The 16,347-nt window shown below is 44.3% G+C and overlaps 1 protein-coding gene and 1 long non-coding RNA gene across 4 annotated transcripts in view; one reads left to right on the top strand and one right to left on the bottom strand.

Moving 5' to 3' along the window:
- The window catches only part of SYS1 (SYS1 golgi trafficking protein), a 35,036-nt gene that overhangs the window by 182 nt on the left and 18,507 nt on the right, over window positions 1-16,347 (bottom strand). Inside the window, exon 4 of one of the 2 annotated variants that reach the window (XM_019943880.3) lies at window positions 3,799-3,945. The exons of the other annotated variant lie outside the window; for it this stretch is intronic. Within the exon in view, the coding sequence (XP_019799439.1) occupies window position 3,945 (1 nt within the window). The 3' untranslated portion in view covers window positions 3,799-3,944. Of the gene's footprint in view, window positions 1-3,798; window positions 3,946-16,347 lie in introns of those variants that run through there. 2 annotated transcript variants of the gene reach the window in all.
- On the top strand, window positions 1,234-6,841 carry LOC141276545 (uncharacterized). Of its 2 annotated transcripts, none has more exons than XR_012326368.1 (2): window positions 1,234-1,330; window positions 3,711-6,841. It is a non-coding gene; the product is annotated as an uncharacterized lncRNA (long non-coding RNA). The 2 variants fall into 2 exon arrangements; XR_012326367.1 differs by lacking the exon at window positions 1,234-1,330 and adding an exon at window positions 1,814-2,132.

The raw sequence follows: 16,347 nt of genomic DNA, 5'->3' as shown, positions 1-16,347 counted from the left end.
GGGGGCCTGGGCTTGGGGAGCCCCCCTGCAGCCAGCATCCCAGCACTGGAGCCTCTCGACTTGACTACCTCCTCCCCTTTCCTAAAACAAAGTCCATTACCACAAACTTCAAGTCTCATGCAGAGGCGGGGCTGACCCTAGCTCCACAAAGGGGATGCCAGTTCCAGGCACAGCAAAAGAGGCTCCTCTGTATTCAGGGAACGCGGTCAATGGCCAAGTCTCAGCATCATGCCCTTCGGAGAGGGGTTGGAAGGGCTGGTTCAGCTCAAATGGGGGAGGCACGTTTTCCGCTCAATGGACCCAGCCTCTCCTCAGAAGGCTGGGGAAGAGGACAGAGAGGAAGGTCCCTTCCTCCAGGCTGCAGCTCTGGTTCCTGGCCATTCTTCAAAACCCAGACGAAAGCTAAAGTACCCCCTCCCCTACTCTCCCTCTCTCTCTACACACACACACACACACACACACACACACACACACACACACACGTGCACACACACACACCACCACCACCACCAGCATCCCCTCCAAACCCTGCTCTTTAATCACAGACTTCTAGGCTTGGCTCTGCCCCTAAGGAAGTCAGCTTTCCAGCCTCAGTCTCCGCATCTGAAAATGGCATCATCCTCCTACCTGCCTCCAGCACAAGACACAGGCGGTGAAGGTGCTCTGCAAAACGGAAAGCTCTGGTCCCCGTGCTATTTACAGGACACCATCTCTTCTCTGCCCCCCACAGCTCTTTCTTTGAGCTCCTCTCCTCTGACACATCTCAATGTCTGCTCTCCCCACTAGGCATCGAGTAGCAATCGGAAGGGTGCAATTCAGACCAGGCCTTCCGGCCCCCAGTGCCGAGAGCTTTCCAGAACGCCGTTCACTCGGATTCGCTCCATTCCGTTCCTGAGCCCATCACCGGAGGCAAGGGAGTATCAAGCTTGAGGACCAGATCATCATCCTCCGCCTACTGCCTTCCCCACCTCATCTGGACTCGGCATATCTGAGACCCTGGCCGGCTCCACCGGCGCTGGGGTGGGCCGCGAGAGACCCAAACCCAAGTGGGCCAGGCAGGGCCAAGGAAGTGTGGGGAGACCATGTGGCCGGGGCTGGGAGCGGAGGAGGGAGGCGCTGACGCCGATTCCTGGGAAAGGCTCTTAGCGCTGCCGCCCAGGTCACAATACTAAAAATACCCAGGGCCTCTGGGGCTGTCTGGGGGCGGGGAAGGGCGACAAAGAGGGTCGGGGTCGGGGAACTGGAGGGGACCACGGGCTCCGGGACGCCCCCTCTCTTTCCCCCTCACCCCATCAACCTCAGGAAACTGGAGGGGCTGCCCCCTGGGGAGGTGCGGAGCTAAGCGCTGGGGAGAGGAAGGGGGGTGTTTACATAACTGAAGGTGCAGGGGAGAGGGGTGGAGAGAGCTGTAGAGATTTGGGTGGCCGGAGGCGGCCAGGGGCCCGGCCAGTGGAATGGAGCGCTCCCTCTTCGTTCTGCCCCACCCGCACTGGAGTCAGCGAGAGCGAAAGAATTCCCTAAAAGGGGACACGCCGCGACCGCGGGGGAAGGGGGGGAAGGCGGAGGGGTCCCCCGGCCGTTCCGCTCGCGCTCCCCCCCGGCCTCCCGCTGCACCTGCGCCCGCCCAGCGGAGCCCCTACCTGCCGCGCCCAGAGCCCCCGCTGACTCAGGCTGTCCGCTGCGGCGCGACGGCGGTGGGGGCGTGGTACCGGGCAGCGCTGGCCGGGGTGGGGCTGCGCCTCCGGGTCTCCCCCGGGACGGACTGGCCCTGGGAACCGGGAACGAGGAAGCGGCGGGAGGCGGAAGTGGGGGAGGGGCGGCGGCGGGCACACACGCTTCTGCCGGTCGCCCGGCGGCCGCAAGGAGCCCCTGCGGGCGCGATCGTTCGCAGTTCCAGGGCGGGCAAAAAGTTCCCGGCACGCATCCCTCCTCCCCGCGACCCGTCGGGCCCCTCGGCGCTCCGCCCGGCTCCGCGCGCTCCCATACGCGGGCTCTCAGCCCCTGCTCCCGGCTGCTCCCCGACTCCCGGGCAGCCCCGACGCAAGCTCCACGCGCCGGCACCCGGACTCCCCAGCACCCTCGGCCACGTTCGGCACGCTTAGACGCACACCCCTCGAAAAGGCGTATGCAGGGTCAGAGGGGCTGGGGACTCGCTGCCGCCCATCAGGGCAGGTGCACTGTGGCGGAGGCCCCCTTACCCTGGGACTCACCCCGCAGCCCCCGGTTCCCGGCTCCGGGATGGGCAGGGCCGCCGTCCAGCCTTCCAGCGCACTGGGCGGGGTGGGCGCGGGGACGGGGCGGGGTGGGGGGTGGACGCCGGCGGGAAGCCAACTCCTCCGGGGTGCCAAGAGGGACGCTGCGCGTCCCGCCTGGCGGGGGTGGAGGAGCGAAGCGGAAACTGTGGGCCCAGAGGGGAAACGCTTGCCCCTCTCGCAGTGCCTCCTGGCTCACACCAGGGCCACAAGTCTCCTGGATCGAGGCACTGTGCTTATTTTCCTCCTCCTCCCTTCCACCCTGTGCCCGTACGTAGCTCCAGAAACCGCGGGGTGGCGGGGTGGCAGGGTAGGGGGGCGTCTGTCGGAGATGCTTCTGCCGTGGGGTCACTCGATCATTCATTCAACAAACATCCACGAGCAAGCCAGAAACTAGGAGTCATCCTTGGCATCTCCCTGTCTTTCAATGCCCACATTAAAACACATCTCCATTAACTGTCGATTCTCTTTCCTAAATATCTTTTCAATCCGCCGCTTCTCTCCGTTTCCACCACCATCTCTCCCTTGGCTCCTACGGAAACCTTCTCTCTGGTTTTCTTGTACTCTGGTCCTGCGGCGCTCCATCCCCACAGCAGTTAGTCGTCACTGTAGAATCGAGAGTGCTAACCATGGAACCCCACAGCAGTCATTTCAAAAACGCAGGTCCGATGTGCCACCCCCTGCTTAAATCCCTCCTTTGTTAGAATGAAATCCGGGTGCTGACATCTGAGTTGAGTCTTAAAGAAATGAGTTCACAAGCAGAGAAGAGGGGGAAGGGCATGTACAAAGGGACAGAGGTGTGAAAAGTCCGGACATATTCAGGCTTCCCTGTCAGGAGACCAGCACTCAGTACAAATACCTAAAGCTCTGCCTCTTCTATTGTTACTGAGATCCCTAAACAATCCTGTGAGATAAGTACAGCAAGCAGCTTTCCCATTATCTTACGAGCAAGGAAACCAGTTTGTGGGAGGCAAAAAGTGCAGTGGTTAGGAGCACAGGCCTGGGAGTCTCCTAGCAGTTTTAAGTAAGAGAATATCTATCTTATAGGTTAAGGATGTGGGCTTTGGACCTGAATTCCTTGGGTGATAAACCTAGCTCTGGTGTCTAGCCAGCTGTGTAAACAATTTCTCTGATCCTTGATTTCTTTGCCTATTAGGTAGGAATAATTAATCCCCACCTCCTATGAGATAATTCATATAAAATGCTTAGTACAGGACTTGGGCACTCTGGAGATGCTCAGTAAACAATAAACACTAGTTGTTTTGACTGTAATCGATTCTGAGAAAGGGAGGAAACTGCTTTCTTCCATGAATTTCTGAAATTATAGGAAGTAGGCTCTAACCTTCTACAGAGCTTATTATGTGCCTGTCACTGTTCTAAGTGCTTTGCATGTATTAACTCTTTTAATCCTCTTAATAATCCTGTGAGGTAAATACTATTTTTACTTCCATTTTACAGATACAGAAACTGAGATACAGAGAGGTGAAGGAACTTGTCCAAGGCCTTACAGCAACTAAGTGATGGAGCGGAAATTCAAACCCAAGTAGGCTGCTTCCAGAGACTGTGCTTATAACCATGGCTCCCAGCCTGCTCCGCTTTTATCCCGTTGCAGCTTTCATCTTCCGAGAAATGTTTTGCTCAGTCTGATTCTTATTCCTCATTAATGGATGGAGTAGATACTTGGTCCCGTTTTCTAGCACAGAGGAATGAGGCCAAGTCAAAAGTACAGTGGATGAGAGCTCAGCTCCCAAAGTCACCTCCCCCCTTTTCAGGCCTATCCCTGGGAACAGAACTGCATGGATTATTTTGAGCCGTCCCCAAGATGGTGACAGATCAGGAACCTCTCTGTCCCTTTGCCAGATATTTGCCACATACAAGGGTGGAAGAGGAAAAAGCATCCAAGTTAGAAATAATTCACAGGGCTAAGCTGGAAGGGTATTAGCCAAGAGAGAGGCCCAGGCAGCAGACCCAAGGGTGGATGGCAAAAGGAGTTGAAAGGATCAGTGAAAAAGTAGATGGCTTAGACTTCTGGGTTCCATCTAGGATGCCAAAGCTGGGAAGAGCATCATTACCACACTAATAATTTTTTTAAACTGTTAGGTAATTATGAAAGTATCACTTCCGTCAAACCCAGCAGTGAGCTAAGGCTGCAGAGCAACCAATTAACCTGAATTCCAAAGAAGGACAGGCACCTCCAAGAAGAAATAGGATGTAGGCACGGCACACCTCTGAAGTAGGAGGAAGGCAAGGTTTCCGTGCAAACAGGTAAGGAGAGTTCAGCTACACTTTTTATTGCTAAAGGCCAGGTGTGGCTAGCATGAGAGTATAGAATCCTTGGGAGTCACAGACACTAAAAATAATCATAGAAACAACAAAACCAAACTTTGTTCAACTCCTGACAAGATTGGCTCAATTCTCAACACTAATGGCCTAAGAAAAGAAGAGATATGATAATTTCCAGGCAAAAATCATATTGACCTCAGCCTCTACTGTTCTACACATTATGTCCAGGAATCAAAAATTACAACACGCACATCAAAAGCAGTTTAAGAAAAACAAAAAAAAAAAAACCCCTATTGTCAAGAGACAAAGCAATCAACAGAACCAGATAACTCTCTGGAGTTACCTGCCAGAAAATTTAAAACAACTATAACAATATGTGAAAGGCTCTGTTGGAAAATATGGACAACATGCATAAACAGAAGGGGAGTTTTAGCAGAGAGATGGGGACTATAAAAAGGAGTCATATGGAAAATGCTAGAAATTTTAAAAACCTGTAGCAGAGATGAAGAATGCCTTTGACAGCCTCATCAGTAAACTCAACACAGCTGAGGAAAGAATCAGTGAACTTGAAGATAGGTCAACAGAGACTACCCAAACTGAAACAGAAAGAGAAAAAAAAGAGTGAAACAAAACAGAACAAAAACCCCAGAAGATCCAAAGCTAACATGTGCATAATTTGAATCCCAGAAAGAGAAGAGATAGAGATAGGAACACACACACACACACACACACACACACACACACACACATTTGTAGAAATAATGGTCAACAATTTTCCAAAAATAATGAAAGAACCCAGAGCGAAGAAAATCATAGAATCAAAAAAAAAACCCATTAAATACCAACAAACACACACACACACACACACACACACACACACACAATATGATCTATCATATTCAAACTGTTGAAAACCCAAGATAAAGAGAAAATCTTGAAGGCATCAAGAGGAAAACGACACAGTACCTATAGAGGAACAAAGATAAGAATTACAGCAGATTTCTCATTAGAGAAGAAATTATATGACTAGAAGATAATAGAATGATATCTTTAAAATGCTGGAAGAAAAAAAAGACTGTCAACTTGCAATTCTATACTCAGCAAGAAACTCTCTCAAACATGAAGGTGATATAATAATTCTTTTCAGATGATCAGAAACAGAAAATTCATTACCAGCAGATCAGCATTACAAAAAATGGTAGAAGTTCTCGAGGCAGAAAGAATATGATACCAGAGAAAAACCTGGACCTACATAAAGAAATGAAGATCTCCAGAAATGGATGGAATAAAGGTAAATATGAGACTTTTGTTTTTTAATCATCTTAAAAGATAACTGGGCTTCCCTGGTGGCACAGTGGTTAGGAATCTGCCTGCCAATGCAGGGGACACAGGTTCAAGCCCTGGTCCCGGAAGATACCACATGCCGTGGAGCAACTAAGCCCGTGTGCCACAACTACTGAGCCTGCGAGCCACAACTACTGAAGCCTGCTTGCCACAACTACTGAAGCGCGCGTGCCTAGAGCCCATGCTCTGCAACAAGAGAAGCCACTGCAATGAGAAGCCTGCGCACCACAACAAAGAGTGGCCTCCACTTGCCGCAACTAGAGAAAGCCCACACACAGCAATGAAGACCCAACGCAGACAAAAATAAAATAAATTTTAAAAATAAATAAATTTATTAAAAAAAGATAAGTGTCTAAAGTAAAAGAGTAGCAATACGTGGTGGATGTAGAGCACATATTAAAGTAAAATGTATGACAATCACAGTAGTAAAAATGATGGGAATTGGAAATACACTGTGAAAGAGTCCTTCTGCTATATAAGAAGTGGTATAATATTATTTGAAGATTGACTATGACTAATTGAAGATATATATTGTAAATGCAAGGGCAACCCACTAAAAAAATGTTTAAAGAGGAATAGATAACAAGCCAATAGTGGAGACAAAATAGAGTCATAAAAGTTTTGGGAGGCATCCTCCCTGGGCCTCTTTGTGTTCAACATGTCAAGATTGCAAGGATCTGACTTCTCTTTCACCTGGGCCCTTGCTCAGTATTAATACAGCTGGCAGCTCTGAGAAATAAGACCGGGTCTTTCTCAGACAAAGGCAGGCTTGCTGACTGCTCGCTATAAAAGTGCTGGGCCTGGGTTCCTCAGCCATGATGCAAAGCCACTGTGTGGGTACCGTGCATCTGGGACCGCTGTTTCACTTGTTGAACTTCGGGCTGAAGGAATCAACACAAAACTATGCTGATGTTCATGTTGTTTGATGTTCTATGAGTAATAAACTGTCTTGATTGGATGCAGTAAGTCTTATTGTCTCTTTTTGGTACCCATGAGGTTTTTCTCTGACAAAGCATAATCAATTAATCCAAAGTAAGGGGGGAAAAAGAGGAAAAACAAAAAGAATGCACAGATGAAAAAATAGAAAACAAATAGTGTGATGGAAGATTTTCATCCAATTGTGTGAATGAACAGCAACCAATTAAAAGACAGGTTAGTAGACTGGGGAAAAATAAAGCAAGAGGCAATAATATGCTGTCTACAAGAAACCCAGTTTAACTATAAGGATATATATGAGTCAAAGGTAAATAGATGGAATAAGATACACCATGCAAACACTAATCATAGTAAATTGGAATAGAGATATTAATATCAGAAAAAGTAGACTTCAAAAGAAGGACTATTACCAGGGATGAAGAGGGACATTACATAATGATAAAATGTTGTTCATTTCACCAAGAAGACTTAACAATCATAAATGTGTATGTGTACATCTGTTAACAGAGCTTCAAAAACACGAGATAAAAATAGACCTGAAATAAGAAAGAGAAAAATCCATAATACAGTTAGAGGATTCAGCGCTTCTCTCTCAGTAATCAATAAAACAAGTAGGAAAAAAAAGTAAGGATACAGAAAACCTGAACACTACCAACTAGCTTGTTCTGACTGACACTTGTATAGCACTTTTACCAGCAGAATAAACATTCTTTTCAACTGCACATAAAACATTCACCAAGATACATCTTCTGGGCCATGAAACAAACCTCAACAAATTTAAAAGAACTTAAATCATACAAAATATGTTTTATGACTATAAAAGAATGAAAATATAAATAAAAACAGAAAGAGATCTGGAAAACACCCCAATACTTGGAAATAAAACACAACACTTCCAAATAACCCATGAGTCAAAGATGAGGTCCAAAAGGAAATTAGAGAAATATCTTGAATGAATAAAAGTGAAGTGTAGCAACCAGCCACCAAAAAAGCTCCCAATGTTCCTTGCCTTCTGTTTATTCATACTTTTGTGTCGTCCTCTTCTGCACTGTATCAAGGTTACTTTATGTGGTCAATAAGACATGGCAGATGATGGTACATCACGTCCAAAATTAGGATTAAAAAAATTGGAAAACCCAGAGCTTCCATCTTGGGTGTGTGTTCTCTCTATTGCTTGGATCACTCACTCTGGGGGAAGCAGGCTATTATGTTGTCTACAGCCCTACGGAGAGGCCCATGTACCTAGGAACTGAAGGTTCCAGCCAACAGCCAGTGAAGAACAGAGGCCGGCCAGCAACCCCATGAGTGATTATGGAAACAGATTCACTGGCCCCAGTAGAGCCTTTGGAATGACTGCAGCCCAGGCCAGCAGCTTGAGTGCAACCTCTGGAGAGACTACGGCAGAACCATCCAGCTAGAGCAGTCCTGGATTCCTGATGCTCAAAACCTTTGAGATGATAATACTTCTTTTTTTTAAACTGCTAAATTTGGGGATGATGTGCTAATGCAGCAATAAGTAACACATAGGGATTTTGGTATTGAACAGGGGGCCACTATCACAGCGCTCTGAAATATGGGACCGGCAGTGGACTGGCCATAGACTTGGGAAGAGTGTACTCAAAGCCCAAAATGCCTTGAAAAAGCTCTTAAAAGAAGCCTCGTGCCTTTGATAAGATTGCAGCCAGGGTATACAGGAAAGTCAGGTAAACACTATTGGGAACTGGGGAAAGAGGAATTCCTGTTATGCTGTGGCACAGTTTAGCAACCCTGTTGCCTGTGGTAAAGCGGAAAGCAGAAAACGTGCCCAATGAGTTGGGATCTGGCTAAGGACATTTCCAAATCAAGTGTTGAAGGTGCCACCTGGTGTCTTCTTGCTCCTTATAGTAAAACGCAAGAGAGGAGAGAGAAACTAAAGCAGCATCTCTCAAATGAGTGATGGCGCCTGGGGCGGGGAGGCGGCGGGGGCGGGGGTGGGGGCGGGGGAGCGCGCGCGCGCGTGCGCGTGCGCGTGCGCGTGCGCGTGCGTGTGTGTGTGTGTAGGGACATTGGGCAATGTCTGGAGACATTTCTGGTTGTCAAAACTGGAGAGGGGACTTCCCTGGCCGGTCCAGTGGTTAAGACTCCGTGGTTCCAATTCAGGGGGCGTGGGTTAGATCCCTGGTCAGGGAACTAAGATCCCACATGTCGCATGGCAAGGCCAAAAAAAAAAAAATCTGGAGAGGTTGCTACTGGCATCTAATTAGTAGATGCCGGGGATGCTGCTAAACATTTTATAATGCACAAGACAAAACCCTCTTACCACCCACCACCTCCTCCCTCCACAAAAAAGAATTATCCTGCCTGAAATGTCAGTAGTGCTGAGGTTGAGAAATCCTGAACTAAGAGGAAGGACTGTTAAATATGAAGGAGCCAGGACTTCATGGTAGAAAATTCTCACTCTCTCTAAATGGCAAATGATAGTAAAGTTAAAAAATGGTTTCCTAAATTGAAAAAAGAGGGGATATATGTATATGTAGAGCTGATTCATTTTGCTGTACAGTAGAACACAACATTGTAAAGCAGCTCTACTCCAATACAAATTAATTTAAAAAAAAAAAAGGTTTCCTAGCAAAGCTCAAATCCAGAGCATTACCAGAAGAATGTGAAATCTTTTTGGTCCAAGAATGTGAAATCTTTTTGTTTGCAAATCTTTTGTTTGCATCTCAGGAAGATTCAAGACAATGCATCCAAGTAGTCTTCTGTCAGATAAAAGACCCCTAAAGAAATGATGGGTGTGCCTCACAGATCCTTTGAATCAAGCAAGAAGGATTCTAGAAAGCTTAAGGGTGTTGCCCCTTAGCCAATTCAGCAGAAGCCTCATAGAGAGAAGGGCTTATCTCAGAGAAATTGGGGGCATGGCTTTTGTCTAATAGTGTGGATCTGAATAAGATTCAGAGTGACCCACAAGTTCTTAAAAGGATTCTATATCCAGAAACATCTCCACTTGGACTTGGAGGGATAAAGAGAGTATAAAATGACAAAAAAGGATTTCTAGTTCTGAACAAGATGGGTTAGATGCCTTCCTCTCTTTCCCTCCCACTAAGTGCAGCTTAACATGCTGGGCATTATATATATAAAACAAACGTAAACATAGTTGGCAGACGAGCTAGGAACCCAAGAACACAAATGACATAGCAGTGAGTCCCTGGGTTTTCTTTTTGCTAGAGCTCTGGAGAAGCCAAACAGGCACAGACAAAAATCGGCCCCACGAAAAGCCTGCTCTCTCTTGTCAAAGGATTGGGAAAGAGGCACCCTAGCAAGACAGAAATCTTTTGACATGAAGTGACCCCGCCAGCAAAATCCTAGAGGAGAAGCCTCACTCCCAGTCTTTGTCTCATGGTAACAAGGCACCTCTCCCTCTCACCTCCAGATGGTGTTATGTGAGAGGAGGCGGAACGGGGAGCCTGGGCTTCATCAGTGCTCAGCAGTAGCAAGTACCCCTCCCCACAATTTCCATGATGTCAGTGGAGGGCATGTGGGGAGGTAGGCTGCCCTCCCCATCCAACAGTAAGGAGGCACCGCTCCCTCCCCTCAACATAAAGGTGGCCAAGAGTGGAGCCTAGATGTTCACCTCTGCCCAGCAGTAATGAGGGAACCAACCTTCCAACCCTCCCCTCCCCCTACAGGGTGGTGTCAGTGGGGGCCATGTGGGCAGCCTGGACTTTCTGCACTCCCACCTGGTGGTAAAAAGTTGGTGCCCCTATCTCACTGGCCCAGGACAATAGAGGCCTACCAACACAGAAGAGTTAAATGAGATCCAGAGTCTCACCACATAACTTCTGAAATCCAGGTCATAAATGAAAATAATTCACCATACCAAGAGCCAGGAAAATCTGAACTTCAACAAGTAAAGACAATCAACAGATGCTAGTGGATCACAGTGCTGTTGGAATGACCTGACAGGGATTTAAAAACAGTCATTATAAAAATGCTTCATCAAGCAATTGCAGGACTTCCCTGGTGGCACAGTGGTTAAGAGTCCGTCTGCCAATACAGGGGACACGGGTTCAAGCCCTGGTCCGGGAAGATCCCACATGCTGCAGAGCAGCTTAGCCCGTGCACCACAACTACTGAGCCTGTGCTCTAGAGCCCACGACACACAACTACTGAAGCCCGTGAGCCTAGAGCTCGTGCTCCGCAACAAGAGAAGCCACCGCAATGAGAAGCCTGCGCACTGCAACGAAGAGTAGCCGCTGCTCGCCGCAACTAGAGAAAGCCCGCGCACGGCAACAAAGACCCAACGCAGCCAAAAATAAATAAATAATAAATTTATTTATTTAAAACAAAAAAAAACAAGCAACTGCAAACTTTTTGAAATACTGGATTGGCCAAAAAGATGTTATGGAAAAACACAAGTGAACTTTTTGGCCAACTCAATAAATGAAAAAATAAAAATCTCAGGGAAGCAAATAGCAGATACAAAGAAGAACCACATAGAAATATTAGCACTGAAGAAAAAGTAACTGTACTGGGTCGAACAGTGTCCTCCAAAAATTCACGACTACCTAATACCACAGATTGTGACCTTATTTGGAAATAGGGTCTTTGCAGATGTAATTAGTTAAGATGGTGTTGTACTGGATTAGGGTGGGCACTAAGTCCAATAACTGGTATCTTTATAAGACTATGTGAAAACATAAAAAGACACACAGGCGAAAACACCATGTGAAGATGGTGGCAGATATCAGAATGATAGATCGCAAGCCAAGGAATGCCAAGGATCGCTGGCAATCACCAGACGCTAGGAAAGGGGTATGGAACAGATTCTCCCTTGGAGATTCCAGAAGGAACCAACACCTTGATTTTTGGACTTTTGGCTTCCAGTACTGTGTGAAAATAAACTTCTGTTGTTTTAAGCCAAGTTTCTCGTAATTTGTTAGAGCAACCCTATGAAACTAACACAAATTAGTTTAAATTTAAAAATTTTTAATTTAAAATTTAAAAAAAAAAAACCCTCACTGGATAGGCTCAATAGAAGAATGAAAATAACATATGAAAGGATTGGTGAATTTCAAGATAGAACAGTAGAAATTACCCAATCTGAAAAACAAGGAAAATTAGATTTTAAAGAAGAAGGAAGGAAGGAAAGAAGGGAGGGAGGGAGGAAGGGAAAAAGGAAGGACAGAGCCTCAGCAACCTGTGAGACAATAACAAAAGATTTAACATTTGTGTCACTGGAGTCTCAAGTGGAGGGAAAAGAAGTGGAACTGAAAAAGCATTCAAAGAAATAATGGCTGAAGTTTCCCAAAATTTAACAAAGAACTACACCCCCTCCCTATTTTTGAATTCTCCCTTTTGAAAAGATCAATAAAATTGACAAACCTCTGACAATACTAACAAAGAAAAAAGAAGAGAGAGAGTGACCTAAACTCTCAATATCAGGAGTGCAACAGAAAATATCCCTACAGACTCTGCAGATGTTGTAAAGATAATAAGGGACCAATAGGAACAGCTCTACGCACATAAATTCGACAACTTAGATGAAAAGGACCAATTCCTCAAAAAGTACAAACTGCCAAAATTCATCCAACATGAAACAGATAATTTAAATAACTCTATAACTATTACAGAAATTGAATTTGTAGTTAATTAAAAACAAAACACCAAAAAACCACAAAATTCTTGAAAAAGAAATCCCCAGGCCCAGAGAGTTTCACTGGAGAAATCTACACAACATTTTTAGAAGAATTAATACCAATTTTATACAATCTTTTTCAGAAAATGGAATAGAAGGGAACATCTCTCCACTTGTTTTATAAAGCTAGTATTATCTTGATACCAAAACCAGACAAAGACAGTACTGAAATAAAATAAAACACAATAGACACATTTCATCTAAGCTGACAGATTTGAGGGCATAGAGTTATTCATGACGTTCCTTTATTATCCTTTAGATGTCCCTGAGATCAGTAGTGACGGCCCCTCTTAAATTTCGTTTTTTTAAAATATTTATTTAAAAAATAAATAAAATAAAAAATTTATTTAAAATAAAATAAAATTTAAAAGAATTTCTTTAAAAATATATATGTATGTATTTATTTACTTATTTGACTGCATCGGGTCTTAGCTGCCACACTCGGGATCTTTGCTGCCATGTGCGCTGGCTCTAGAGCACGCTGGCTTAGTTGCCCCGTGGCACGTGGGATCTTAGTTCCCCGACCAGGAATCGAACCTGGGTCCCCTGCATTGGAAGGTGGATTCTTAACCACTGGGGTACGAGGGAACTCCCTTAAATTTCTAATATTGGTAATTTGTGTCTTCTTTTTTTTCTTTGTTAGTCCGGCCAGAGGTCTGTCAATTTTATTTATTTTTCCAAAGGATCCGTTTTTGGTTTCATTGATTTTCTCTATTGTTTTCCTATTTTCAATTTCATTGACTTCTCCTCTAATTTTTATTACTTCTTTTATTTTGCTTGCTTTAGGCTTAAATTGCTCTTCTTTCTCTAGTTTTATAAGGTGAAAGCTTAGATTGATTTCTGATCTTTCTTCTTTTCTAATATACACATTTAGTGCTATAAATTTCCCTCTACGCACTGTTTTCACTGCATCCCACAAATTTTGAGAAGCTGTATGTTCATATTGTTCAAAATATTTTTAAATTCCTCTTGAGATTTCTTCTTTGATCCATGTGTTATTTAGTAGTGTGTTGTTTAATCTCCAAATATCTTGGAATTTCCAGCTATCTGTTATTGGTCTCTAGTTTGTTTCCATTTTGGCTTGAGAACACACTTTGTATGATTCCTACTTTTAAAAATCTGATCAGGTAGGATTTATGGCCCAGAATGTGGTTTATCTTGAACGTTCCATATGAGCTTGAAAAGAATGGGTATTCTGCTGTTCTTGGATGAAGTATTCTATAAATTTTATAGAATTTTATAGTATAAAAGCCAACTAGATCAAGTTGACTGATGGTGGTGTTCAACTATATCCTCACTGATTTTCTGCCTGCTTGATTTATCAAGTATTGAAAGAATGGTGTTGAAGTCTCCAACTGTAGTAGTGGATTTGTTTATTTCTCTATGGCGTTCCACCACTTTTGGGGGATTTTTTTTAAAACTATTTATTTATTTATTTGTCTGCACCGGGTCTTAGTTGCGGCTCGCGGGATCTTCGTTGCCACGTGCAGGATCTTCGTTGCAGCATGTGGGATCTTTTAGTTGCAGCATGGGAAATCTTGGTTGTGACATGTGGGATCCAGTTCCCTGAGCAGGGATCGAACCTGGGCTCCCTGCATTGGGAGCACGGAGTCTTAGCCGCTGGACCACCAGGGAAGTCTCCGGAGTTCCACCAGTTTTTACCTCACATATTTTGACACTCTGTTGTTAGGGACACACACATTAAAGATTGTTTGTCTTCATGGAGAATGGACTCCTTTATTATTATTTAATGCCCTTCATCCCCGATAATGTTCCTTGTTCTGAAGTCTGCTTTGACTGAAGTTAAGATATAGCTGCTCCAGCTTTTTTTTTTTTTTTTGATTGGTGTTAGCATGGCACATCTTTCTCCATCCCTTTGCTTTTAAACTATCTTGTGTCTTTCTATTTAAAGTGGGATTTTTTTAAAGACAGCATATAGTTGGGTCTTATTTTTTTTATCTACTCTGACAGTCTCAGTCCTTCAATATTTAATATTTAGGCCAGTCACAAAGTGATTACTGATATACTTAGTATAAACATCTATCATGTTTATAACTTTTCTATTTGTTGCACTTGTTCTTTGTTTCTTTTTCTTTCTTTCCCTCTTTTTCTGCTTCTTTTGTTTTAATTAAGTATTTTATAAAATTCTATTTTCCTCTCCTTCCTTAGCTTATAAATGGTACTTCTTTTTAAAAATTTTTAGCTGTTTCCCTAGCTTGTAACATATGTTTACAACTAATTTAAGTCCACTCTCAAACTATAGCAGTTCAAGGGTAGTACAGGTACCATATAAAAGGACCTATATCCATCATAAAAATCGACATAAAAATCTTCAACAGGGCTTCCCTGGTGGCGCAGTGGTTGAGAGTCCGCCTGCCGATGCAGGGGACACGGGTTCGTGCCCCGGTCCAGGAAGATCCCACATGCTGCGGAGCGGTTGTGCCTGTGAGCCATGGCCGCTGAGCCTGCGCGTCCGGAGCCTGTGCTCCGCAACGGGAGAGGCCACAACAGTGAGAGGCCCGCGTACCGAAAAAAAAAAAAACAAAAAAATTTGAACAAAGTATGAGCAAATTGAGTCTAGCAAATATAAAAAGAATTAAACACCAAAACCAAGTGAGGTTTATTCAGAGATGCAAGCCTAGTTCAATATTCAAGTCAGTTAATGTAATCAACCATAGTAATTAACAAAAGAAAAAAATCACATGATCATATCAACTGACGCAGAAAAATCATAAAATTCAATGGCTATTCATGATAAAAACTCAAGAAACTAAGAATAGAGGGTAACTTTGAACTGGATAAAGACCACCTACAGAAGATCTACAGCTAACGTCATACTTAATGGTGAAAGATAAGACGCTTTCCCCTTAGCATCAAGAACAAGGCAAGGATGTCTGCTTTCACCACTTTTATTCAAAATGGTACTGGAAGTCATAGCCAGAACAATAAAATAAGAAAAGGAAATTAAAGGTATACAGATGTGGGAAGAAAATATTTGCAAGTCACACATCTTACAAAGGACTCATATCTAGAATATATAAAGAACTCTCAAAACTCAACAGTAAAAAAACAATCCAATTAGAAAATAAGCAAAAGATTTGAACAGATATTTCACCAAAGAGGACATAGAGATGGCAAATAAACACATTAAAATATGCTCAACATCGATAGGCAGTAGGGAAATGCAAACTAAAAGCATGATGAGGTATCACTACACATCTATTTTATACCAGTTAATTAAAAATTAGTGACCATACTAAAAGCAGGTCAGGATGCAAAGAAGCTAGATCATCCAAACATTGCTGGTGGAATGTAAAATGATACAGTCACTCTGGAAAAAGTTCGGCGGTTTCTTAGAAAACTAAACATATACTTACCACAAACTCTAGCAATCATACTCCTTGGCACTGATTACAGAGAAATTAAAACTATGTCCATGTGAAACCTGTATATGAGTGTTCATGTCAGCTTTATTTGTAATAGCCCTAAATGAGAAACAACCCAAATGTTCTTCAGTGGGTGAATGGTTAAACAAATTGTGGTACATCCATACTGTGTAATAACAGTTGGCAAAAGAGGAACAAATTAGTGATACACACAACTGGATGGATATCAAGGGCATTATTCTGAGTACAAAAAAAGCCAAGCCTGCAATGTTACATCCTGTATGATTTCATACATGTAACATTCCTGAAATAATAAAAATATAGAAATAGAGATGGGGGACTTCCCTGGTGGCTCAGTGGTTAAGAATCTGCCTGCCAATGCAGGGGACACGGGTTCAAGCCCTGGCCCGGGAAGATCCCACATGCCGTGGAGCAACTAAACCCGTGTGCCACAGTTACTGAGCCTGCGCTC

Source organism: Tursiops truncatus, chromosome 15, assembly GCF_011762595.2.
Source record: "Tursiops truncatus isolate mTurTru1 chromosome 15, mTurTru1.mat.Y, whole genome shotgun sequence".
NCBI lineage: Eukaryota > Metazoa > Chordata > Mammalia > Artiodactyla > Delphinidae > Tursiops > Tursiops truncatus.
This window is presented reverse-complemented; position numbering and strand designations above follow the sequence as displayed.